The sequence below is a fragment of the Strigops habroptila genome, chromosome 7 (genome assembly GCF_004027225.2).
Source record: "Strigops habroptila isolate Jane chromosome 7, bStrHab1.2.pri, whole genome shotgun sequence".
NCBI classification, from domain to species: domain Eukaryota; kingdom Metazoa; phylum Chordata; class Aves; order Psittaciformes; family Psittacidae; genus Strigops; species Strigops habroptila.
This window is the reverse complement of record NC_044283.2, coordinates 62,419,484-62,445,964: the sequence shown is the minus strand read 5'-3', so window position 1 is coordinate 62,445,964 and position 26,481 is coordinate 62,419,484. Positions and strand designations below refer to the sequence as shown.

The 26,481-nt window shown below is 42.4% G+C and overlaps 1 protein-coding gene across 6 annotated transcripts in view; it reads right to left on the bottom strand.

Annotated features, from left to right (window-relative positions):
- Positions 1–26,481, bottom strand: part of NR3C2 (nuclear receptor subfamily 3 group C member 2) — a 218,034-nt gene that overhangs the window by 11,707 nt on the left and 179,846 nt on the right. For all 6 annotated transcript variants that reach the window (XR_003992170.1, XM_030491507.1, XM_030491510.1 and 3 more), the window contains 4 exons: positions 24,990–25,328; positions 24,430–24,574; positions 6,479–6,609; positions 2,093–2,250 (listed from right to left, as the gene is read on the bottom strand). Coding sequence is in view for 5 of the 6 variants with exons in the window: in XM_030491507.1 (XP_030347367.1) it covers positions 2,093–2,250; positions 6,479–6,609; positions 24,430–24,574; positions 24,990–25,328 (773 nt within the window). In the remaining variant the exon portion in view is untranslated. The remainder of the gene's footprint in view (positions 1–2,092; positions 2,251–6,478; positions 6,610–24,429; positions 24,575–24,989; positions 25,329–26,481) is intronic.

The following is a 26,481-nucleotide window of genomic DNA, read 5'->3' as shown; positions in this document are numbered from 1 at the left end:
CATTGATCAAGCACAGAAATTCTGTGCTAACAGGCAGTGGAGGGAGAAGAGGAATTCTCGCTCCTCATTAATATCATCACCACTCTCAATTTATTCTGATGGATTGAAAAAAACCAACGAAAAGCAGAAAAAAAAAAAAAAATCAGTTGTAAAGAGGAAAAATAAACAAGTGCCTTTGTTGAGCAAGTCTCCAACATCATCCCTGAAAGGAAGCACTGTTGTCAGACAACTGGCCTTTTCAACAGAAAATGCTGACAATGGGACTTTCTTTAAAAAGTCCTTTGTAAGAAAACGCTCTCTTAAAATAAAACACAAAAATAGCTTAATTAAAAATTAAATGAAACACCAGAGCAGTCTGCTTCCTCCAGTCAGCCCAGCTCCCAATGGTAAATGCTGTGCTTTGGAAAATACCTGCAGGACACGGTAGCATTCTCAGTAAGCGTGAGCCTGTCATCCAGTCACCTTAACCACACATACACACCCATTTAAATAATAAACCATAGGCACTGCCTATTCTGAAGAGGATTAGACAACTCCAGAAATGCAGGGGTTTGTTACGCTGCCCTGGGGTTCAGATGTGAATATCTTGCAAATGATTTTATCACCCATCCCCTTTCTTTCCACTAAAACACTACAACTTCCTTTGCTGGCACGGAACAAGTGAAACCCGAGCTCTGAAGAATGAGCTATTACTGCAGTACTAATAATACTCTCCCTGCCTCCCACTAAGATTTGCAGTGTTTTAATGAACAACAGAACAATATTTGAAAAATAATTCCATATGTACATTCTGTAAACAGACCTCAGGCTCTTACACAGATTTGACCTGAAGTGCACTGTACTGTACTGTACTGTCTCCACACAAATGAAATTTGAGTACAAAGAAGTACATTCATATGCAGGCTCTGAAAGCAAGTGCTGTAGGTTCTCCATGCAGCAAAGTTACTCTCCTGCCCGCCCAGGGTGGAGTAGGACACTTCTCTCCTTCACTGTACTTTACCAGGGAGGTGATGATCCTCTGCTCATGGGACCCTCCTCTCTTGCACCTCAACACGACTGAAGGTCACTTGCCCCATGAGTCCCCATCACTTGCTGCACTGCGGTGCAGCTTCAGAGAAGGATGGGCACCAGCCCCGCTACTGGTCCAAGCAGTGAGGAGACCACTTCTGGGTCACTGGCTTCCCCTATGGGGGCTCCAGAATCCATTATGGAGAACATGGAGATATACCCCCACTGCTGCTCAAAATACTCAGAGATAAATCTCTGCACTTACCACTTCACTGGCTAGAACTGGGTTGCCCACAGCTCAACATTACAGATACACCTTCTGAAGCCGCGAGCTGGTCCCGTGCAGTACACACCTACCACAACCCTTCAGAGTGACCCTGGGCTGAGGCACCAACAGACTGGGTGTTCTGGGACTAAACTTTCAGTTTCACATGTCATTCATCACATCTCACACCTGACACACGTAAAACGAACCCCTCATGCTGGAATGAGACAGGGTGGTATAAGTAACCTAACAACACCATGACTCATATGCTTGAAAAGCTCAAATAAAGCTTCAAATACCCAAGATGGCTCCAAAGTCTTAACACATCTTCAAAGTCATCATTATTACAACCCCAGCTGTAAAAGATCACCGAATTAACTCAGCATTTATCAGCACATCAGGCATGTTAGATACACGACACTAAGTGGCACCTTCCATCGAGGAGCAACTTGAGGGGTACTCTGCGTGGTGCACTTGTGCCGTGTCTAACTTCGAACCACAGCCAACATCCCTTCTCCCACTGAAGAGCCTCTGACCCCACTAATAGCTCTACTGACCTCAAGTGAATCACTGGAGGAACACGCTACCATTTAACATAGGAGAAGTAGCAGGACCCAGCCCTAAATGATATTTATTTTCTTATTTTACTTGGCAGTTGTCCTTAAATTCATCTAACAACTGCTCTCAGATGTTCCTTTAAAAAGAATTTAAATGGGTTGGTTTTTTTTCTCCCTGTTAACACAATTAAAGACTACTGGTATACCTTAATGGAGAGATTTTTGCTTAACTTTTCTGCACTCCCTGAGGAGTTATACTTACATCATGCATGGAGTCAAGAAGTTTAGTCAGTTGGTAGAATCTCTGCCAGCTTTGCCCAGAGTTACTTGGACATTTAGTTACCATCTTCTTTAGTTCTTTAATGTAATTTGCCCTCATTTCTTCAAATGCAGCTTGGCTTTTGAGACCATCCTTGGGAACTGTCATTGAAAAGACAGTCTTATATTAATATGAACTGTATTGCTTATTCTTTTGATGTGCATATTTAAAAAATTACACTAGTTAATGGATGAAAGAATTAAACCCGTAAGCAAAGTCCGTAATTTTACAGACATTGGTTAGGAATCAACAACATCATACAGATTTTCAAGCAATTCAAGCATCCTCTCCAGATCTGTGATTGCAGAAGCTGTGGCAGAGGACAAGACAGCATCTTGGACACATGCTAAGCTCATGCTGAAACTGTTTTTAATACAACCCAACCACAAAAAAAAAACCAACCCAAACCCAGAAAACAGAAACCAGATGGATCAAGGATATTTTCTTAGAAGTTGAAGACGTGATTTAACATTCTTGAATGATTCCCCACACTTGGCAGAGGACAGAAAGGTACAGATTTACAGCTGTTATGTGCAGAAATGCTGGACCAAGTGACACGTTTTTATGCTGTCAAGTAAAATTTCTTTGAATGTTAGTAAGCATCTGCATAACACCTAGAACAGACAGAGCCATTATTCTACATCAAACAGAAGGCTATTTTCCAAACAGGCATCCCCAGCCAGCGTTTGACCACACCACAGAGTTGCAAGCATTTCTAGTGTCCTATTAAAGTCCTCATCTGCCAGAGGGATCATTTCACGAATGGGCTAAAAGTAGTCTTCTGATACTTTTTACTGTGACTGATATCAGCAAGGCTAATTACTAAAGCAAATACACTCCTTATTTACAGACTGCAGGTTCTGTCCCAAGCAGGAATGGCTTATAGGATCAGATCTCTAGGAAAACCCCAAAGAGGTTATTAATAACATTAAACAAAGTGTTCTGGTGTTCTAATACTGCTCAACTATCAAATGTTTTTCTATTCTGCTTCTCTTAATGCTAGCCTACAGAAGGAAAATAAAATGCTACACTGTACAGGAGGAGCTTATTTTCTAAGCAAGCCAGAAAGCTGTGTCAGAGTAAGCTAAATGGGAAGTTACTTACTAAAAAAGGAAAGGGAAAAAAAAAAGGTGATCTTCCAATTTAGCTTACCCTGACTTAACATCTTGACAGAAATTGTCTTGTTCATCCATTCCCTTCTCTTTAAAATCCTGTGAACTGCCTTCTATCGCACTGCAATCACATCATAAGCATGTAACAACCGCCCAAATGGCTGCAGAGAAGCAGCTTCAAGAAAAAACACCAGTAGTATCTTCCGTCACCAGTATCTACCAGAGCAGTTTAGCAATGGAAAACAAGGAGGAGCTCTACCACCGCAGGAGCAGCCAGGTCTTGTGATCATCAGTGCTGGAAGGGGGCACAAGGAGGAATCTTTAGAAAAAGCCTAGGGGGTAATGCACCAACCTGCCTATAATGTAAGTATCTTGTATTATATACATGTAATATTTAACTTTTAAATTCTAGATGCCAAATCTCTCAGTCAGTCAGCTGACAGGAGAAACTGAAACAAGATGTACGAATTCAGTTTAAGCTGTATAAATACAGAGACACCAATCGAGATGAGTAAAGCCATCAGAGCCTACTGGGGCCCTCACACAAAATGCATGGGCTTTACAGTACCTTTAATATTCACAGGCCTGTATTCCTACATATTGCTTTAAGAATGTTAGAGCCACTCTTTCTTTGTCTACTACTATGTATGTTACTGCTCTGTCTGAAAATTATTATGCCATCACCCCGTCCAGATTATTAAGAAAGACCACAAATGAAAAGAACTCAAGCAAAACATGAAATTCTGGAGGTTTGCCCAGTGTTTCTGATTTTACTTATTAAATGCAGCAATGCTTTTGGCAAGCTCCCAAAATCTATGGTCTGTGGAAAGCAAGAAAACAATTGAGTTGTAATGTGTGGTTTCTTCCACATGTAAATGGAGTGAAACTTCCTTGATGTGGTCATCATGAAAGTTTCAGAATAACTTGTACTCTGCTAATCACACGATTCAATAAAAAAAATTTAAATGAAAACAAACCTCGTGTTTTCTGTCACAAGGTTGTATCAAGGTGTGATCATTCGGAACCATGTTTGCTGCCCTTCACATGATGCTGTCTGGGATTTATCGCTGTCTTCATCTCCATTTCCCGCTCCTCTCTCTCTCTCTTAACAAAAATACCCTGGTTCTCCCAAAACAAACTATTTTTAGTAGGTTTTCTAGTGACTACGGTGTGTGTTTCAAAGGGACCCAGCTAGCTGAAGTTAACTGGCCAGGCTGATCTCATCTAACAGGTTCTCGCAATAACCCAAGTCATTAGTCAACACTCTCAAAGAGCGTCGAATACTAAATACCTTGCTCAAGGAAATTTTGCTGTGTTTTTAGAATGCCTTTAGGCTCTTTTTCTAAAGATTCTCCTCCTTTAGGGCTGATTAAAAAGTAGCAGAGCCAGATCTCCAATCCAGACACTCTCTCAACAACATTTTGGGAGCCAGACCTTTCCCAAGCACATCCACATTTAGCACTGCTAGTTCCTTCTGGAAAGGCCTCAACTGACAACCTTCCAAAAGCCTGTTTACCCCAAAGGCTACCCTGGAGCATATCAACTCCCCACAGTCCCAGTTTCACCGACAGACCATCTCCTCAAGCCCTCGATGGAGTGGGACTTGAGGGTCAGACCCCACAAGCCTGGACACTAAGTGCTCCCCAATGGATGGCGTCTCTCCCCATCCCAGGGAGCTGGAACAGCTTCAGTGGGAAGGAGGGAGAGGAGACAGCCGAGCCCAAGAAACGTGCAGCCCCAGGAGGTTTCTGTGAGCGGATCCAAATCCCCTCCAGCTGGATGGGAATGGCAGCTTCACGTCCTCCTTCAAAGGCAAGTTCTTTAACCACAGAGCTACCGGCTGGGTGGGATGGGTGACGTCTGAATGAAAGGCACCACAGAGAGGGAAAAAGTACCCGTCCCACTGCCTTGCCTGAAAGGGCTGCCACTTGGCTTTGCTGGATGCTGCAAATCCCTTCGTAGGCACCTAACTTTGCCTGCAGCAAACGTGCCCACACCACAGCTGGGACCTCAGGAGGCTCCTGGGTGTCTAAATCTGCTGCTGCATCAGCCCACTCTGGTGTCTTTTAGCAGTTTCAGCAGTAAGCGCCTTCCCATGCTGCACAACTAACGCCTATCACCTGCCATTCGTTACTTCCTTCCCCCGGTTTGCTGAGGCAGGAGATGGCACGATAGGCAAGGACAGCGAGATCTCAAAGGGTGCACAGGGCTCCGCTCATCATCAAATGGGGAGACGCTCTGTGCAGCACGAGCCTGGGCAGCCCCCGGCCCCGGCAGCCTTGGGCAAGCGTCTCGCTGCCGGCAGCTTGCAAGTGAAAGCTGGAATAAGCAGAGGAGTCCCTTTGATCTTCCCTTCCTCCTCTCCCTGTGCCAGCCTCCTTCTGCCGGGGGAATTCTTGCCTGGTGAGTTCACTGCAGTGACATCGTGGACACCCGCCAATGGAGCTGATGTGTTATCTCATCATGATGTCACTGAGTGGATGCCACAAACAGCAGCATGATTATACAGAAGCAAGTTTGATTACAGGTAACTCGATTTTTCATTAAGACTGATGGAAAAGTAATGTAGAAAACTGCCTGTGTATTTATATGGCTGTACTGGGATGGAAGCTTTTCAATATTTTCACTGAGATCAAGAGATCTGCTAATTACTACACAGTGCTGAAACAAACACCAAGATGTAATTTGGCATCTTAAAACTCAAAGGATGATACTCGAGAGAAACATAAAGCATGCACTGGTATCCGTTAAACTTCCAGAGCCCTGTAACAGGGCTTACCATTCACTTGGCATTGGAAAATTACCCATTCTACAGTACAGGCAATGTACGTCCTTTGATCTTGGAGGTGACACTAAGTCACCCAAACCAGTGGCTTTGAGTGTTGAATGGTGCTTCTTCCCCAATTCCTATATCTATTACACTTTCTTAGAACGCCTGGCTGACTCAAGCAGTTGTTGTACAGAGAAGGGCGGACAAAGCCTCTTGCCTGGCCACTCCTGTCCTTCCAATGCACAACGCATTCAAACTGGAAAGACACTTCCCGTGCTAATGGAGAGTGAGATCTGCAGATAAACCCCAAGACGCAAAACCAGGCTTATTCCTGTGACCCTGCTGGAAACAGTTTGGCTCTTTTGCCACATTAGTTAAAAATCACTGCACCGCTTTGTGAATTGGAGTATTTTCAAGTATTCCCACGTAACCATGAATCTAACTTACCTGTGCTCAACAGCAGCAAAACTTTCATTATAGTGTACTCCTCAAAGCTAAGCTGCAAGCGAACAAACTGCAGACTGATCTGGTGCATCCCCTGGCACAGCTCAAACATTGCAGACTGGCGCATCCGTTCCCTGCGAAGAGAAAAGAAGCAAAATGCAGAGGATAAATACAGGAAAGCGCAACGTGCACGGGGTGGCCCACACATAAGGAACGACGCGACCTGGAATCCAAGCACTGATTGAGCAGAGGTCAGTAAGACACACCACGGCTGCAAAGTTCAGGTTCAGTAAGGGAGCTGGGGATGGACATGAAGCTGGAGCTCTGCCAGACCCGGAGGGCTGCCTGGTCCCTGTGTTCCCAGCCTGGCAGAAAAACCCACTGCCTGTGAGCTTTGGGGTACCTGGGCATTGCCTTGCTCTGTTCCTACACCATCCGCAATGGATGGCTGTGTTCACTTTGCCACCTGACAGCCCGCAGGCAGCATTAACATCCACCCTCCTACAAGGTCCTGAAACAAAAGTAATTTGAGTTTTATCCACTGATAATGTTAATGAACTGGCAAAAATGTTTTAAAAAGTGTTTGAATTGTCAGCGTTGAGCTCTGCCCTGGCTGATGGAAATGAGCCTGCTGAAAGGGTCAGAACTGGTGCACTAGTGGAATCTACCTCCACTGCATGCATGTTTTAAATGATATATATCCCCCATCAGCTGACGTACAGGTAGAAATGGCCTTCAGAAGTGCCTGGTGCAGAGATGGGCTGGGGGAAAGGATGGCCAAGGAGAACTGACAGCCTCACACCTGCAGCCCTCACCACTCAGGGTGGCCAGCCCTGGCCCCAGCCCAGCAGCCCCCAAGGCTGCCTGCAGCCACGGGCCAACAGGAAAACCCATGGCAAAGAGCTCCACTGCCACCACGCATGGTTGGGTCCACAAGCCAGCAGGGCTCTGGGATCAGACAGTTCCACCGTGCCAGCAGACATCTTGACTCATCCTGAATAACACAGAAATACGGCTGGTAGGTCTAGAAAATGAGGAAATGGTTTAAGAAACGTAAAATAGAATGCATGACTTTGTGTTACTGCCTTTATGTCTACCAAGGAGTCTGAAGCTAAGAAACAACTGGGACGACCACTGCCTCAACCAGCACTTGCGCATCTTTCCCAAGTAACTTCCATTTCAAAATCTCTGATTACTATTTTTCCTGAAAAAGTAGCAGGTCTAGCTCCAAGGATAAAGGTGTAGGAACAACAAGGAGAAATTATTTCCCTGTCACTGAAGTTCATGTTAACATACTACACCGGACCTCCTATGGGGAATTCCTCGTTAAATTGTTGCAATGGTCTCTTATTCAAAACCTGAAATATTCAAAAATTCTGTAGGTTCCCCCCCCCCAAAAAAAAAAAAATCTAAAATAATCTGGAATATATAAAGGAGTATACAAGATGACAATCTCATTTATTAATACATATTTTTGACTTTTAAAGCATAAAATAATGAGGATACATGACTTGTATTCAGTTTACTCTTTCTTTTTCTCTATATAGTTTGATACAGTCAGCTTCAGACCTTCTTTCTCTTTTCTGCAGCAACTCGAGGCTAACCCACCCTGCACAAATTTCAGGCAGAATTGGTTAGGATTTTGCTGTACTTCTAAAGCCACTATCCCAAACCAGAGCAGCTACACCAAAGAGTCACTGCGAACTGCCCATCTCATTCTGAAACTGCAATATATATGTGGGTATTTAGACATGGTGCTGTAATTGTTCAGTGACCACTACTTCTTTTTTTCATTATAATTGCTCAACAACAATTGTCCATATTTCTTCAAACATTTTTTCACGTAATTGGGGAACTGGATGAAGTTCACCTAATTATTTTAACGAAGCAACTGCCTTTTCAAATATACAAATTGGCTGGTGAAAGAGAAGAATCATACTGTGTGCAAACAAAGACTGACATAATCTTCCTGGTGTTTTATTTCACTACTGCCAGAGCAGATTTTATTTCCCTCCTTAATACTAATAAAGCAGACTCCCCATTGTTATATGGCTCTGCACTTTTCCCCGCTCCACCCTCTTCTTGAGACTAAGAACTTTCAGCTTCTTTTTTTTTTTAATTTAATAGTAGTAGTAATGCCATGTGATGTGTATTTATTTTTATTATGCACCATGGACTGCAGGGAAGAAAATGAGTAGGAGAAAATAGTCTTTGAATGCTTTGGATGGTGACTGAAATACCAGTTGGCCCTCTGTTTGCAAAAAGCAGCCTCTGCTGCTGGAGGCACCCAGGCACGAACATACAAGTCCAGTCATGCTCTGCAGAGGACTTACAGATGTCACTTGCACACTCAATGCTGGTTGCTATGAAAGACCGAACCTGAGGAACTGGGACTGGGTGAGACAAAAGGATTTGCAGAATTAAAAGACGTCAGATGCACACAAACAGGCATTTCACAGAAATCACAGAACCATAGAATGGTTTGGGTTGGAAGAGATCTTAAAGACCACCTAGTTCCAACCCCACTGCCATAGGGAGGGACACCTTCCACTAGACCAGATTGCTCAAAGCCCCGTCCAACCTGGCCTTGGACACTGAGGATGCTTTGAAGCTGCTGTGCCCAGGGTCCCACCATCCAAGGCTTGCAGCCAACTCAGCACAGCAGCACCTGGATGTCTGCTGGTGTTTGGGGGTGCCCTTAGCACAACCAATTGAGTGTGCCAGGGGTGAGGACCCCTTCACATTTGGCCACTGCATGACTCTGCCTACCTGCCCTTGGGGACATCAGCCTAAACCAGCCTGCAGTCCTCCTGCCTGATGGGTTGTTACTGCCCAGACACAAAACAGCTACAGGCACCTCTGAGCTGACCCAGAGATAGCTGAGGAAAAAGACTCCGAAAGACCCCAGAAGTGACCTTCCCACAGCTCCTGCTCCCCGCACTCTTCCCAAAAGTACCAAAATCAGGTCTGGGATACTGATAATAGTGGCTCCTAACTGGCCCCTCCCAGGAGGCTCAGAGGGATCGTACTGAAGTTGAAAGACAAATGATTAGTAAGAGACATTTGTATTTTAAATGCAAATGCATTTTAGGGTGTATCTCAGACTTCTAAATACTGGCAGGATTCAAACCAAGAACAGTCTATTATATCCATTATTACTTTTGCAGGACATCAAGCTTAGTTTCTTCAACCTCAGAACATAAGCAGTTGCCACCATCCCTGCCTGTGTTTGACCACCACAGACGTGAGAAGCGTCAGACCTTTCATGCGATACCACAGGCCACAGAGCAAACAAATGAGACATTTTGAGGTTTTGTCTCAGGTTTCCTACGTTTTCACTAAACAGTGTGGCAAAACACCCTGTGCAAGAGTGAACCTAAAAGTATCCCAATTCAAAACCTTTAATATTGCATTGCACTTTTTGTGACATTTTACTGTTTCTCTTTTACAGGTTCTTTTATTTGTTTTGCTTTTGTACGATTATCCAAATAGAAGAATATTAGGGTTTGGGTTTTTTTTTGTCTGCCTTAAACATTTAGTCTTTAATCTACTTACAAATATTGATCTTTAGTCTATCCTCAAGGAAAACCTGATGGCATTGTCTGTAGTGACATAAAATCATACACAGAACTAGTTACTAAGTAGTTTAGTTAACATACAGCAAACCTGTAATTTCAAACCTGTTTCCCTCCTGAAAAATCAATTCAGTTGATTTATTACTTATTTGTAAGGTATTACTATGTTAGTTAATTCATGACTCTGCTTAATATAAAAGGAGTATTTTGTGGGAGTTTACAGTATTCAACTTTGCATTTGATTTTTGACTAACGGTATAAAGTTAAGAGGGTATAGAGCTTTTGGAAAATTCAGATGCCGATACTGCAGATATCCCAATACCATGACAGTAACAACAAAATAAAAGCTCACATATTAGAAGACATGGGGCACATAGAAGTTAGGGCATGTCAACATGACATGAACAAAGTTATTTCTTTCTTACCAAGTGCCTCATCTAAGAATAAATACTATTAAGCCATTACAAATACCTTTACAGCCATGGGGAAAAATGAGAACAAACTTCTATGTTGCCTTCATCCCTGCCCTGTGTGTGTGTGTGTGTGAGCATGTTAAAAGAGTGGAGGGAAAAAAAAAAAGAAAAAGGCAAAACCCAACCAACCCAAACCAGTTCTTGACACCGCATATAAACTTCTCAACATGGAAAATGGAAAAAGTGAAGATCTGGAATATAAAGGCCTGTATCTTTATGGGGACATTTAAGAAGGTAAGTACATTTGGGCAATAAAAGGCATGGAGCCAAAGCTCTGAATCCACTGTGCAGATACACATTCAAAAGTGGTGTCATTAGCTCAGTTTAGCTTAATCCTCCTTCACAATAATACGCTTTAAACTTTACACCTTAAGTTAATCCATCTTAAGTTCCCCAAGTGTCTCCTTACAGGCTTAATTTAATGCCTGGCTCACATTCTGCCTGACCTTTTCCCGCAGCCCTGTGGACAGGCAGAGCAGCCACAACCAGCCCGTTCCCCTCAGCTTCTGCTCTGCCCAATTTCCATGTGCTCCTACACAGCCTTTTGGGCCATGGGTACCTTGTGTTAACTGGTCACCGAGTTGCTCACCACTTCCTCACTGGAACTGAACAGCCACTGCTTCTTCCTCCTTCCCCCTCGGAGGAAGGCATGGTGGGTACCTCCACTGGCAAAGCCCTCCAAGCCACCTCAACTGCCTTGATGGGAAGAGGGTTTTTTCCTGCTGTTGGGTTTTCTCTCAGTGAACCATAGCAAACATGTTCCTAGTTAAGAGACTCCCTGGTACTTTCTGAGTTTTTCTTGCTTTCCACTTGATCTGGGATCTCCCCCTAACTTCCTGCAATCTCTGTCCTCTCCTTTCTCATCTCTGCTACCCTTATTCCCAAACCAACTCCAGATCGCCTATCTTCCTTCCATGGACCAGCTCTGTGGTATGAGCCCAACACCTTAGCCCTGTTTCATCCTCAAAAGCTACCCACGGAGAGCTGAATATGTGGATGAGAAAGTGGCAAACCAACCCGGCTCCTCCACTTCCCCAGCTCCATGGCAGTAGCCATCCTTTTACATAGGGGCAAGCAACAAGACAAATGGCATGAGCACCCGGCTGAAACAGGTTTGATGCCCCAAATCGCCAAGGGATAAGCCACCCAACTACAACAGATGTAGGACTTGAGTAGTCACACTGGATTGGTTTAAAGAAGCTGTTTAAGACAAGGCATCCTAAATACCAAACCAGTCATATATCTCATTAACACCCTTATGTCACTTCCGCAGAAACCAAACAGCCACATCTGAAATTGTGAAACTACAGGCACGCTGCACAGAAACAATTTGTTATGAATAAGTAACTTATAATTTATGAAGTCATCATAAAGTCTAGTATCGCAAATCTTACTGAGAATGGAAACTGCAACTCAACTGACCGCAACCAAAACAAGGAACCCATGAATGAAGAAATATTCACTCCAGGCGAAACTCAGCCCCAAACCAAACCTGATACCATGTTTTATTTATTTTCTCATGGATGCTATTCAAAGACACAGCACAAGGCTTCTTCCTAAATTAGACAGGGAAGTGAATAAAGGGAAGGCTGTGGAGGGTGTTTTGAAGTTTCATCAGTACAAGTGGCTTGCTAATCCCAAGATAAACTGAGCAAAGGCATCCCCTTTCACAGCACCTCAGAGGAACAAATGGGCAGCTGACGTAGTGCCTTGGCCTCTGCAGGTCAGAGGAGACTTCGGAAAAGTCTCCTCTCTCCTCAAGCAACAACTACAGCAAAAGTCTGCTGTCAAAGATGTTCTGTGTTTCCTCATTTTACATTTTTCTCCTCATAAGAACTGCTTCCAATTTTATAATCAAGAGCCTTTCCCTTTGCTAGACTAAAACCCACACCCATTTGAAGCCTGCCCATCATTTAACATGATTTCAGGGAAATTCAGAAAGCACATTACACTGTAACAAACCCAAAACAAACCAACAAGAAAAGCGGCCAAAGGCCTGAAGGTCAAAACCTGTTTGGAAGCCTCAAATAGCAAGGTATGCTTTCCACAATGCCAGAAAGGATCAGTGTGAACTTGGCAGAGAGAAGACTGAAAAATCACCAGCCACTTACAGGGCAAGGCAGGCAAGCTGTGGATGAAGAGGAGGGGAAAGACATGGAATCACAGGGTCCCTTGTTCAGCTGCTCAAACCATCTCATCAGAAAAGCCCTTGACCTGAATTACGTTACCCGCCTAAGAGGGGTTTGCTTGTCTGGAAAATGTTTTGATGTTCTTGGCGAAAGAAAAAAAGCAAACATATTCTTGTAACAACAATTTACTCTTTCTGGAGGGAGCATTCTACTTCAACAGCTCCACCACGAAGAATGGTGGGAACAGAACACCACCGCCTAGTACAAAACTGAACCTATTCTTCCATGCATAAGGGGCAATCACTGCGCTGCTTTGTGTGTGTGGTGGCACTGGGAAACACTGTGCATCACTCTGCTCAATGGACTGTACCCAGACACCTGTTTCCCATCTTGCAGTCATTATAAACTCAACCCAAGTCAGCAGTACTGGAGCAGCATCATTAAGTTATTGCACTGATCAAAATCCAAGCCAAAATACATGCAGAATTCAGGAAAAATTCAATTATGACCTTTCATTCAGCACTTACTTCTTATTCAGCATTTTCTAATCTCTGCTTACTCTGCAAGACACAGCAGAAAGAGACACAAACATACTCCCTTCAACTATTACGGCTTTAGAGCCACCTCCTTCCAGGAAGGAAAAAAATACCTGTTACCTTGCATCAATGGCAAATATGGGCAGCCAATCTTGTTGAAATTAATGGTACTTTTGTCATCAGTTTCTACTGAGAGAAATTTGGGTCACGCCCATTTTTCCTTTAAGTTGTCAGTAGGCCAGCAGAAATAAATACCCCATCTTCAGTACCAACAACAACCTCCTCCTACTGGTAAGGCAACACATGAATCCTCTATCCCTTACTGCTTAGGGAGTGCAACTGTTGCCCTGCAGTTAGTTAAACTGCCGTGGGCAAACACAGGCTGGGAATTAGGTGGTTTATCCAGGAAACTGTTAGCCTAGAGGTAAGCGCTGCCTCAGATGACCACCCTGCTCCCTATACAAGCTATGGGGGACCTCAGCCAGGTTACAACATCACAGCCCCCAGCTGCCTGCTCCATCGTGCTGCTGGAAAACACTGTCCCTGTATCAGGCCCAGAGGAAAAAACCCAAACCAAACCCAAAGCGCTGTTGCCTCAGCCCCCAGTGGCAGTCTGGGTTTTCAGCATACTCCTACGTTCCCAGGCCATTTTGGCTGACACTACAGAACTGCCTGATGCAGCTATTGCCCACATACGTACTCCTTCATACAGAGACAAGCAGGTGGCAGCAGTCACGTCTTAAAACAGAGCTGCAAGACCTGCCACCAAAGGTCACCTCAGCTGCTCCTGCTGCCCCCAAACCCCTCTGCCCTGTCCTACCTGACTTGAGCCACTACTGACAGTCAGCATTTCTTCTCTCTACCTAGAAGCTGGGAAGAATAAAAACCCCATGTGCCCTCTTAATCTGACACAGCAGCAAGGCCTTGGTACTGCTTCCTACTTTGAAAATAAGGAGGTTTTACGGTGAGATCCTCCTGCATCAGCAAAATTGGCTCAAGGGTCCTGGAGATGCACCCTGGTGCTGTTCTGCAGGAATCTGACATGCAACAGGAGAAAGCTGCTCCCTGCAAGGAAGTGCAGTATGCAAAGGATTTCCTGCTCTAGAAGTTGCTGAAGGAGAAGTACTTCAGTAATGATCTCCCCCCATCAGCCCTGCCAGAAGACGGGGTAAACCCACCGTTACCAGAGTAAAATATTTAACCCCACAAGTTTGCCTCCAGGTGACTGGGATGCTGCAGATGGTGCGCAGCTGGGAGCACTGGCACTACAGCTATGGCATTAGCAGAAGAAGGTGCCAAACCCAAGACAAACTAGGGATTAGACAGAGGACCACCAGTGCTGGTTACTGATAATCAGAAAAGGAAGGTCATTTTGATCCAAATGATGATCCAAAGACATAGCTGGTATTCTGTGGGTTTTTAGCCACCCGGGCATACAAACTTGGCAATAGCTACACTGAACTTAGAGGAATCAAATCTCAAAACCAGTTTTCTCACAAGAAAGCCTGGTGATTGTAGAGAATTTAATCCTAGGTAACTGGCACTAAGAAATTCAGAGCTACTTTAAAGTTTCAGCTAAGTGTCCTCCAGTTACACGCCTATCAACAAAGGAACTGGCAACAGCTTGTGGATAATGATTGCCAAAGGAGAGTTTCAGCTCCCAATCAGTAACAGAGAACTTGTGCTAAAATCCAACTTAATAATCAACCAGTTATGTAACCCTAAAATCCCATGCACATTGATAGCAAAAAATCCCAAGTATCTGCTGGAATTAACAGTTAATTATGCAGTTAGCAGAGCGCTGATACCAAATACTCTCTTTTGGTTTGCATTTGCATTTCAAAAGAGACAAATCACAGTTTAAATGAGAAAATACATAATTACGCCTTTACCAGAATGCTTTTTCAACACCATATTCAATAATAACTGATGATAACGTACACATGACAATAACTACTCTTTTAAAGTTCATCAGAGAAAGGTATCACCAGCCAGAAAAGATGCCCATTAGGTATCGTTTTGTACATCCATTATGCCAGGGCTCATTGTCACTTGCAGTGGTTCATCAGGAAAATTGCTGCTATATTCTACATGCGGCAGCAATTCTCCTCTTGTGCCAATGATGCCTCAGAAATCAAGACTTTGCTCATGCTGTCATGCAAAGCCTGGCATTTTCTAGAAGTCAGCCGAGGCATGCCTTCCTCTCATATCACTTCAGAGAAACTACCCTAATTTTCCTTTTATTCATATTTAACTTTATAGGGGAAGCAGCACTAAGGCATTTGGAGATGCCACCAAACAGCTTATTGATGTGCAGAAAGATTAAAGCAGCACCACTATTGGGACAGAGACTTGAGAGGAACAAACCTTTTCTCTAACCTAGCCCTTCCTGCCAAAGACCTCGAGAGAAGTGAAAAGACACCCTCCCAAAAGGCTTGTGGATGTCCCAAAGTCCTGCTGAGACAATACTAACAGAGCATAATTATGTCAAGTTCAATGTAAAAACCACTGGGCAAGTCTTCATGCTAACATCATAAAAACTAAGTCAAACGCATCACAAGCTGGAAACCTGCCAGAACATCCACTGGGCCAACAGATGATCTGGATGAAAAGAAGTGTTTGAGAAAGATCAGGCCATAGAAGAAAAGTTAAATTAAATCCCTGCATCATTGTTCTCTGCAAAGGAGTCCAGGAAGGCTCTGCACCATTTTCAATAAGTGAGTGTAAGAACTAGTTTCAGATGAGAGTCTGAGTAGAAGAGGCTTTAGAAAGAAAGAAAAAAAACCCCAAAACCCAGTAAAATGAATAGTAATAAATCACTATGACCAGATGGCATCCATCCATGAGCTATAAAGTAACTTAAACATGGAATTGTGGAACTACTAACTGTGCTGTGCAGCTTATTGCTTAAATTGCCCTTATAAAAGGAGTGGAAGGTGACAAACGTGACTGATTTCTTAAAATGGGTCTGGCAGTGAGGAGGGAGCACTCAAGGGACCAGAGTCTAGTAAGTCTCCCTCCCACATCTAGCAAAACAATTGAAAGAGGAGCATTAATAGATAAATAAATATGCTGTTAAGGAAAGAAAGTCAGCGCATCTTTGGCTAAGAGAGGTCATGTGGGAGTTGAAACTAGATGATCTTTAAGGCCACTTCCAACCCAAACCATTCTATGATTTTATGTCTCATGAATCTGTAAAAGTACTCTGACAATAGCACAAGAGCTCTGGTTGATAGAGGCAACATCTGCATGACGGAAATGCTTTTTACATGCCAGGTCTAGCTGCATCCCACGGCCATATGGGGTGAGACCTAAGCAACCACCAACCCTCTCCCCCTCCTCTCCTCTGCCCTGGTTTCCACACAAAGGAAACTGGGGCATGAAGCTTGGGTATAGGCTCTAATCCCATCTGTCGGCATGCCAGCACACGTAATTACCGGTCTAGGACCTCCTGCACACTGCACTTTGCATCAGGAGGTAGGCAGGGATGCAATGACGGCAAAGTTGGATGTTAAAGCTATTAAAAAGATCTCCTGAAAGCTCTTAAAGAGAGCTTAGGGATAAGGAGGAGGGCTCTTCAAGGATTATCAGCAGAGTAAAAATAGGAGACTGAGGGTAATAATAAATGGGCATCTCTCAAGTAATGGAGGTTACCAGGGAAGTCTTGCGGAGCTCTGCTCTAGGGCGTGGGCTGAAAACCGTACTCATACATCATCTGAAAAAAAATCAGACCAATGGAAGTGACAGAGCTTTCTGATGACTACAGATGATGAAATCAAGAACTGTCTACGAAAAACTGCTGAAAAAAGCTTGCAAAATTGTGTGGCTGGCTGACAGAATGGAAGGTGAAAATCACTAAGTGCAATCCATGCAGACAGCATGATCATCTTCCACCATACATACAAAATAACTAGGGCTCTAAATGAACATCATCCAATAAAGAGACCTAAGTGTAACTTGAAAGAGGTTTTGGGGGCTTCTGTCTTTTGAAAATGCTTGCTCAGTGTTTACCAATGGTCAACAAAAGCAAAGGGTAGAGAAGATCTGAGAGCTACTGCATAAATCCACTGTGCTATGAAAACAGCATGTCAGTCTGGTCTCCTCCCCAAACTAATACAATGGACTAGCAAAATCATGGAGGAGCAGATGAGGATGGCCAGGGGTAGCAAACAACTGATATACAAGGGGAGATTAAACTGACTAGCCAATTCTTCAGCTCCTAGAAGAAATGATGGGACTTGACAGAGATCTCTAAGTGATAAATGGCATACAGAGGATGAAAAGGAATATATCCACTATTACTACAAACACAAGAATGAAGTGGCACTCCATTAAATTATCAGCTACCTGCTTTAGAAACATCTCCAACAAACAAATACGCATAATTAAATTGCAGAAGTGACTGCCACGGAACATTTTATATGTCAAGAATATAAATGTATACAAAAAGGTACTAGGCAAATTCACAGAAAACAGATACAGAGAGGTTATTAAGAACAACTGTCTGAATGCAATCTCCCATTCAGAATCACTGAATCACTAAATCACTGACTGCTGGTACAGGCAAATGAAGAAGTATCATTTTTACCCTTGTCCCGATCTTATGCCTTCTTTTTAGCTGACCAGTTTAAAGGATAAGAAACTAGGCTAGATAGAACTTCCTTCTGACAGTGTTTACATTCTTATGGATCTCCTTAAACTATTTTATCTCCTGTTTTCCTTTCAGTTTCACAATTTTAACGAAAACAACTGAGACATTCAAGAAGTGTTTAGAGATAAAGGCATCAACAGGCAGAGCCTTTAGAAATTTAGGTGAAGAAGTTGAATCTATTCCTTTGCCCAACCATTGACCTGTTTACAAACAAAAAGCAAGTAAGACTTGGAAAATTTAACTGAAGAATATTACATCTATTATGTACAGATATGACAGTAGTTCTTCAAAATGCCCTTCTGTGTCTGTACTCTTTTGAGCTGGGTATATAACAAAATCCTTCCATATACTTCTCTGAATGGAAACTTAGCTGCACTTTATGAAAAAATAAATAATAGTAACAAAGTATATAAAAAATTTATTGATAATGATACCCACTTCTCACCCCACTGACAGTTTAGATTGTATGAATGCAGTGCTCCTCTTCAAAATAACATATACAAGCAAAAATCATGCACGGAGGAATATCAAGGAGTGCTTGCTGATCTTTTAACGAAATCAGCTATCACAGACACAATTTATTAGCAAAGAATGAACATTGACAACTCTTACCAACAATCGCTGCTGCAATACTAATTAAAAATGAGGGATTTGGAGACTGCCGGATGAAAGAGATTACAAAATGTATCTAAATTTAGACACTGCAGGATTAACAGATTGCAAAAGAAACCAAAAGGGTTAACAGTCATCATCCCGCAAAATATAAATGGGGGAAAAGTAGCCTTTTAAACAATAAAAGAAGTTACTTATTGGCTTTATCACCTCTCACAGAGGATCTAAGTAATCATCACCCCCAACCCTGAGGTATATAAGGTTAAAAAAAAAATAATCTGCTATTCTTAAATATTCAGCTTATTTTATTACATTTATCTTCCTGCTGTTACCATAGAAATCAGAATACCAGGAAGACTTACGGGCTTCAGCATCGAAAGGGCACAGACAGGCAGCTGCATCCTTGCACTGCCTTACGCAACAGCAAATCCTACTGGCCCCAGCTTCCACAAGTATATTATGAGAGTATATTAGGAATATAATGAAAAGACAATGAACATGCTATTTACTAATAAAATACATGTAATTAATAAATGCAGATTTTAAATAAAACCTTAGCTACTCAGCTGAGCCACCTCTTAATTTAATTTTACGACTTTCCTCAGTGTTACAAAATCCTTTGCCTATTCTCATTCCATGATAACATTAGCACAGCAACCTCACAGAAACCCCCATGTACTGAAGCCGTTTTTCCACCTCTCTATCTCATTTGCTCTACATCAACTTTGTAATTTGAAATACGTATTCTCTGGTTTTCCTCTGTTGTTAACATGAACCACTGCCTTCTTTTGAATTTTAAAACTTCATACTTGGGGCAATTACCAAAGGCATAGCATGGAAGATCCTTGCAATACTACATTTTTATTTTACTGAAAGTTACGTCTTGCACTTTAAAGGAAAGCTTAATATTCATTTGTAGTAACCTTTGTTAGTTTGTTAAACTGCATTACGTACATAGTATTATTGGGTTATTTAAAAATATCTGGAGTAGATGATTGAATTTTATAATGAAAAAGCCATCCATGTTGCACTACAAACTAGAAATAGCAATAAGGGAAGGACAGCCCCTTCTTAGTTCAAAATCCATAGCGTGCAGCTTTGCCTTATTAGTCAAAAGCACCAATCGGTATATTCTGCACTTCATATTTTGTACATAATATTCAATCAAGTACTGAAACCTTTTTACTGTAAGGATTGAGCTGCATATGATGTAATACAATGATTTCAGAGATGGAAAAAAAGACATCGCTGATCCAAATGCTTGTGAAAACTGTCCCAGTTTTTAGACTCAGTTTTTCAAGTTCACTTTAATAATTTTGGGTACCTTGTGCAGCGCCTTCTGCCCTCAAGTCCTTGACTAGCATAACGATCTCTGTAAAAATGCTATGACAGTTAGAAAAAAGTACAACAGCCAGGAAACTCAGAACCTGAACACTTACGCACCTGTGATTTATTCTTTATGCTGCAGATGACAAACCAGGAGAAATCAAAGGAACAAGAAAACACAGCACATTAGTCATTTGGTGCATTTGCAAAATACTGTTGAAATATTGATGCTGCACTTCAATGTACTAAAGTGTCTCAACATGGTGTCTGAGCATTACTGAACTCTTTCAGTATCCCACATCATTGCTATTTTACAGCTAGATAAGGCAGGAATGTTAAATAAGATAATTTGGGTAAATTGCCTAAAAATAGAAAGCAATTTTGGAATTTGAGTCTCTTCTTCGGAAGTCCCCAAGGATTTAGAAGTCTACAAAGAGACCATGTAAAACCTACAATCAAAGGGAAAATCAAGAGCTGCAGGGGAGCTCCAGTGTTGGGCTGCCGCTCTGGTTTCTTTATGCCAGCAGAAACCAACACACACCGAAGAGGATGCCTGATATTTAATAGTGGTCAGTAATGCCATCAGCTGGGTTTTTGCCCTACGGACAGGTGAAAAAACACCATTCCTCTTCCTTAGAAGAAGGGATGGATAAGCAAGGCAGTTTGCCATGAGGGATGCAGTTTCTGGCCTCCAGCTGGGAGAGGGATTTGTGCTGTGAGCAGAAGCTGTGGCCCCAAAGGCAGCCCATGTCCCATTGCTCCTGCTGGTTTCCCATGTCGGGGGAGCAAGGATCCCCATCACACTATGTCTTGGCTCCTGCTGGGTTTCTGTTGGCAGTGCTGCACTCGTAAATGCTTTTTATCCCTCCCTGAGCCTCTGAAAGGTTGCCAGCCGATGCCCTCACTTAATGTATGGGTGGAAGCAGATACCTGGGAAGTTGCCACCACTAGCCAGCGGGACAGCAACTGCCTGAGCCTGTCACAGAAACATGAGCAAGGAGGAGGAGCCCTTGCCTTCCTCTGGGATTTGGGCATCTGACTTCTGCACTACAAACACATAAACTCCTAGTACTGAAAGACTCAGATCGTCGGATTTTTTTCTAGGACCTAAACTGTCGTGGTGCCCCAAAATGTTGGGCATTTTTCCTTCAAAAGGACAGAGCCAGAGTCATTTTAGCTGCTGGTTCAATGATTAATTCATCTAGCCAGGGAGAGACCAAGGGAATTTGAAATTAACTTCCCTACCTTCCAGGACCATGTCTTAAAAATCACGTTTTAGGCTGTTCCCTGTAGCAAACAGTTCATTTTGCATAGTTTCAGACAGAATCCCTGAAAATAAGCTAGTGTTAAAAAACACTGTTTTTTAACTGCTACATCCCTTACTTTGTTTTTGCACCTATTTCAAGCAGCACCACTCAAGTTTCCTGCTTTCAATTGTGTATAATTTTACCAATTTAATGCTCTGGACTTAAATTGTCCATGTATATGCGTGCCTCAGGTTGAATTAGATTAGAAAATTTCAGCTGAAGTGTTTGGTTAAGTCTGAAGAGAGATCTTCTCCCTCCCTCAAGTTAAACAAACAACAGCCATAGCCATTTTTTTCTGTGGGATTTCTGTTACTTTGCTGTAGCAACCTGAAATGTCTCCGAGCTTAGGTCTTGAATCAGGGATAGTCTTTTGCCATGTCTTAAGGAAATCTTCCCCATTAATATTTCTCTGTTCTCCCAAATCCTTAGATCCATTCAAGGGAAGGCTTCCTCACTGGCAAAAAATGAAGCAAAAATCCAACTATCTCTTATTGCATAATTCCGTATCATCCCTACAACTCAATCAACCTGATCAAAAGGAGTCACATGGGAAAAATATTATGGGATAACATAACTTTTAAGTTTGGTTATGGATAGAGTCTTCAAAGCATGTACCCAAAGGGCTCAAACTACAATTTCACAGACAACCTTAATTTTGGGATTTTGCAATTTCTCAGATTTGAGCTTGCAGCCTCAAGAACATCATTGCAACATCTTTTGAGTGTAATTACATACGCAACAGTCATCCTTAAGAGCGTTTACCTGCAACAGGAATTATGTGGTATCAGATATATGACACTCTTTTAAGGATTTTCTGTGGATTAAAACTAAAGCTCTATATACAGAACATTAGTTTTGATTACAACTACTCTGCTATGAAAGAAATGGATTAAAAACACCCACATCCTGTAACTTACACAAACACAACATGAAATACACTGGTCCATTCAGGCTATTCTTTTCAAGCTGTTTTTAAGCATTTCAGTAACAGGCTGAGTGGCCATTTTCTAATCCCTCAGATCTCATCATTGCGTTTACTTAAGCCCGCTTAAAGCAATGGAATATACGCATGATCCATAAAGACCAACAGTACACTTAATTAGATATTTGGAGAGATTCAGGTTGGATGTAAGGAAGAAATTCTTTACTGTGAGGGTGGTGAGACACTGGCACAGGGTGCCCAGAGAAGCTGTGGCTGCCCCATCCCTGGCAGTGTTCAGGGCCAGGTTGGACACAGGGGCTTTGAGCAACCTGGTCTACTGGAAGCTGTCCCTGTCCATGGCAGGGGGGGTTGGAACTGGATGATCTTAAGGTCCCTTCCAACCCAAACAGTTCTGCAGGCTGCTCGGGGTTTTGCCCAGTCAAGGCTTGGACACCTCCAACAAGAGAGACCCTAGGGTCTTTCTGGACACCTGCTCTGCTATTTCACCATTTCATTATGAAATTTCTTCTCCCACTGCCCAGGAGGCAGTTTGTTGTCCCATACATGTGACTGCAGCCTCTCATCCTTCCATTGGACACCTCCATGAAGAGTCTGACTCTATTTTTAATACAACGACTCATCAGGAAGCTGAACTCTGCAATTAAATCCCCACTGCACCCACCACAGTCTTCTGGCTGCTCGAGGCCAGCTTCCTCACTGTCCCAGCCAGACCCCGACCACCCTGGCCAACCTCCATGGGGCTCTAAAGTTTCTCAACAACTTTTCTGTGCTGGGAAGCCTAAAACCTGGACTCCAAACGAAGTCTCGCAACTATCACTCCGATTGGCAACGTGAGAATCTTGGAATAGGTTTCTGCTACCTTTGGTAGCTCTGCAGTGAGTACATTCTCAATGTGTAACCAAGTACAAGAGCAGGCCACTATCTTACATACATATCTGGTTTTGGATGTTTATATTTCACGCTCCTTTTCCTGACTTGATCCAACCTCAACCTCAGTATAATTCTGCAGGCACCTACCTTCAAGGCTTGCAGCAAAAACCTCACAATTGATCTCGACTTCTGGATGTTGCTTCTAGCTGCAGTATCACGAATGCTAGCAATGCACATACACTTTTATTTGCAAGTGGGATTGATTTCCCTGTCCAATAAATTCTGACCCCTGACTGACTTTCTTCAGATGAGGGAAAGTTGCTTCTATGTTTGAACTTTTAGTCTACGTTTCCCCGGGAGAACTGAACTCTTTGAAGTTCACATTTTCACTTAGCTTTAGCTACAGATACTTTTGCTATTAGGATTCTCTAATGTCCAAGTCACAGTGGAGGTGCTTTCAACAAGGAAAATGGCTGACACTAAGTTTTCAACCACATGCAGTGGATCTCCTCTTAAAATAAAACAAAACAAAACAAAAAAGCACCAAACCAAAAGATCCTCCTTTGATGCTGCTCACTGTTTTGGGACCTATCTCATATACATTAATTATTTAGGAATTCCTAAATCAAAGAAAGACTATTAAGATGAATGGTGACAAAACATCTTCGCCAAGAAAAACATTTCAGAATGCTCCAGGAGACTGAGCAGTAAGTTATTTTTTGTTCATTCTTTTTTTATTATTTTTATATTTTATTTCAAGAGCACCCATATGCCAGGGATCATGTCTCATTTTTACCTCTAGAAAACAAACAAACAAACAAAAAACTTCTCAGATAAGCATAGGACATGACCCCAGTTTGACTGCCTGTGTAGTGTCTTAAGTTTTGACTTTACTGTCTTGGAATAAACACTAGGGAATGGAACAGAAATTAAATTATACTCATCAAAAGCAAAGCACTAAAACACAAACTTAAAATATGAAGGAACACACATACTCAGAAGGAATGGTTCCTTGGTTGAGCCTTCTTTTTTTTCCTGAATGCATCATAAAAGAAGTTATATTTCATTACTGAAAAAACATTTTGGCTTCTTTCATGATTACAAAGAATGGTAATTAAGATTGTCAAGAAAACACATTGAACAGCTGCATATTGTTAACAAAAGCACCATTATATGACTGCTCTGAATAAAACTGGTAATTTAAACGTTCACGATTCCTAGAAGTTAGATATTTTTCCAAGCTCCAGCAGATACCAAAAAATGTTGGGTTTTTTCCTACAAATCCTTGTCATGTATCAGTCATATTTTAAGCAACCAGAATGGTCCTAGTTTGAAGTCACATCCACATATATAAGGAGAAGCGGATGGCAATATCAAAGCTTTGCCAATTGAAAACTGAGTTGAAAAATTAAACTACTTTTTAAGCCCAAATTAGCTGAAATTTTCTTAGACAGCAGCTATGCCTGAAAACCAAATAAAGACAGAGTAATCCTTCCAGCTTGCACTGAAAAGGACCATTAAGGAATACTTACTCATCGAAGATCAGGTCTGGAGCAAAATAGAGGAACTGGCTGTTTGTATGTTTGTACGATCTCCAACTCAAGGCAAACGATGACAGACACATCCATGAATACTGAATTAAAGTAATTTGGTCCTCGAGAGGCAAATTTCTAAATCCTAGGAATCAAACCAGAAAATACCCATGAACTATCCTGTGCTCTACAAGGGGTAGCCAAACCAGCACTGAATACATTGCTGGTTATTTTTCTAGTATTGACGAACAAGAGCAACACTCCCACACAAAGTATACTTCTGAAAGAAACAAAGCCATAATTTTTCATTCCAGTGACAAAACATGTTTTCTTGGCTATTATTCAAAATGAAAGTTTTTTTAAATATTGATCACAGACATATGAAGCAAAAGTGACATAAACAAAAAAAACCCAGAACAATCTTCTCTTAGATGTTCATCTCACACACCCCTGTAAGCACACACAACCCACAGATTAAAGATGTAATTTCTCAAGCAAATAGTAAATTAAGCTAAAAGAAACAGTGAAGAGAAGTTTCACCAAATGCCTTGTTGTGTTACCTGGAAGTATCTTTGCCCACTTTACCACCTGAATCATCTGCTTGCCGGCCAGGCGGTTTAAGGTGGAAAGCAGGTACTCCGCTGTGTCTGGCTTCGAACTGTCGTATCCTGCATACACAATCTCCGGCTCAATGCTTTCAAGGATCTTAACAGGAGAGGGAGTAAGTGCTGGTGAGATAGCAGACATGTGGGGGACAAGTGCTGTGTTTACAGAGGGCTCAGTCACGGGTGCGATGTACGTCGTCCCTTCCTCGGGGCTCTGGGGTGGCGGCTGCTGACGCTGCTGTGGCTGCTCCTCGTGCATCCCTTTCAATTTCCCCAACTTTTTGGACTTCCGAGCTGTGGAGATGAACAGCACGAGAACCAAGTCAGTACAGAAAGCTGGCATAACCCTGGCTTATAGAAAATGGAAGCAGCAGTATCACCTCAAAGTTCTCAGGGAAACGGATGCAGGACCTTAGAAATATCTCACTGCCTGCAGCATTGTACACTCCAAAAAGGACCAAAAGACACATGTAAGCTCATTTTCATTACTTTAATGGATATTTCTGTAAGTGTTCATACAGACATACATAGAACATCCTAGTTATCGTGGTTAGAAGTGATTATCCATATTCTTCACTGCATGTGGTCATCAAGAGAAATCTCCCTGGCAATGCCTAAAATTAGGAGACTCGGAGCCCTCCTAAGCTTTTGAGTCCTACTGCCGACCATGGCAGCATCTCAACTTGAAATGCAGTCAACCCATTTTGAACAGCCTAAGACAGTTGAATCCCTTTGCTTTTGCTGCTTTGATACTTCCATAAGAGCTTCATCCCCTTCTCTTGGATAGTTCTGAAATAACACTAAAAATATTTACCCAGTTAAAGAAAAAACACTGAGCCTTGTGTAACACCTTCCTCATGGCTATCAACACTTCTCTAATGATTTCCCTTCTCTTTTGTTTTCGTTTTTTTCTCTAATGCTACCCTCCCTACTTTTCTGTACTAGAAGACAGTAATGCTAGTGTGCTTCCTCTCTTTTCAGAAATGCCAGCCATTCTCTGTGGGTTGCTTTCCCAACTTTGCAATGTGAAGCACAGGTATGTAAGCAGGCAGAAAGCCCTGCTCCCACCGCAGCAAAATGATCTTGTAGCATGAGGAAAGAAAATGGGAAATAAAAAGCAAGACAATTAAGTTAAAAAAACCCAAACAAAAACAAACCACACAAAAAGATCCGAGCCAAAAGCCCATCACCCCCCTTTCGTGACAGGAAAATGTAACTAAAATCATCAATAGATCAGTAAATAATGAACGAAATCTAAATGTTTGCAGCTCTTTCAGAGTAACTTCTCTCATAGTCATTCTTACCTAGCTATACACAGCTCAACTCCTTGCCTAGATTTTTATCTTCTGTCTCTTGATTATTGCAACATCCCTTTTACTGGCACCAGTAAATACAAGTCTATCTCACTTCTACTTAGAACACTAATGAAAACACCCTCCTTAGTCCA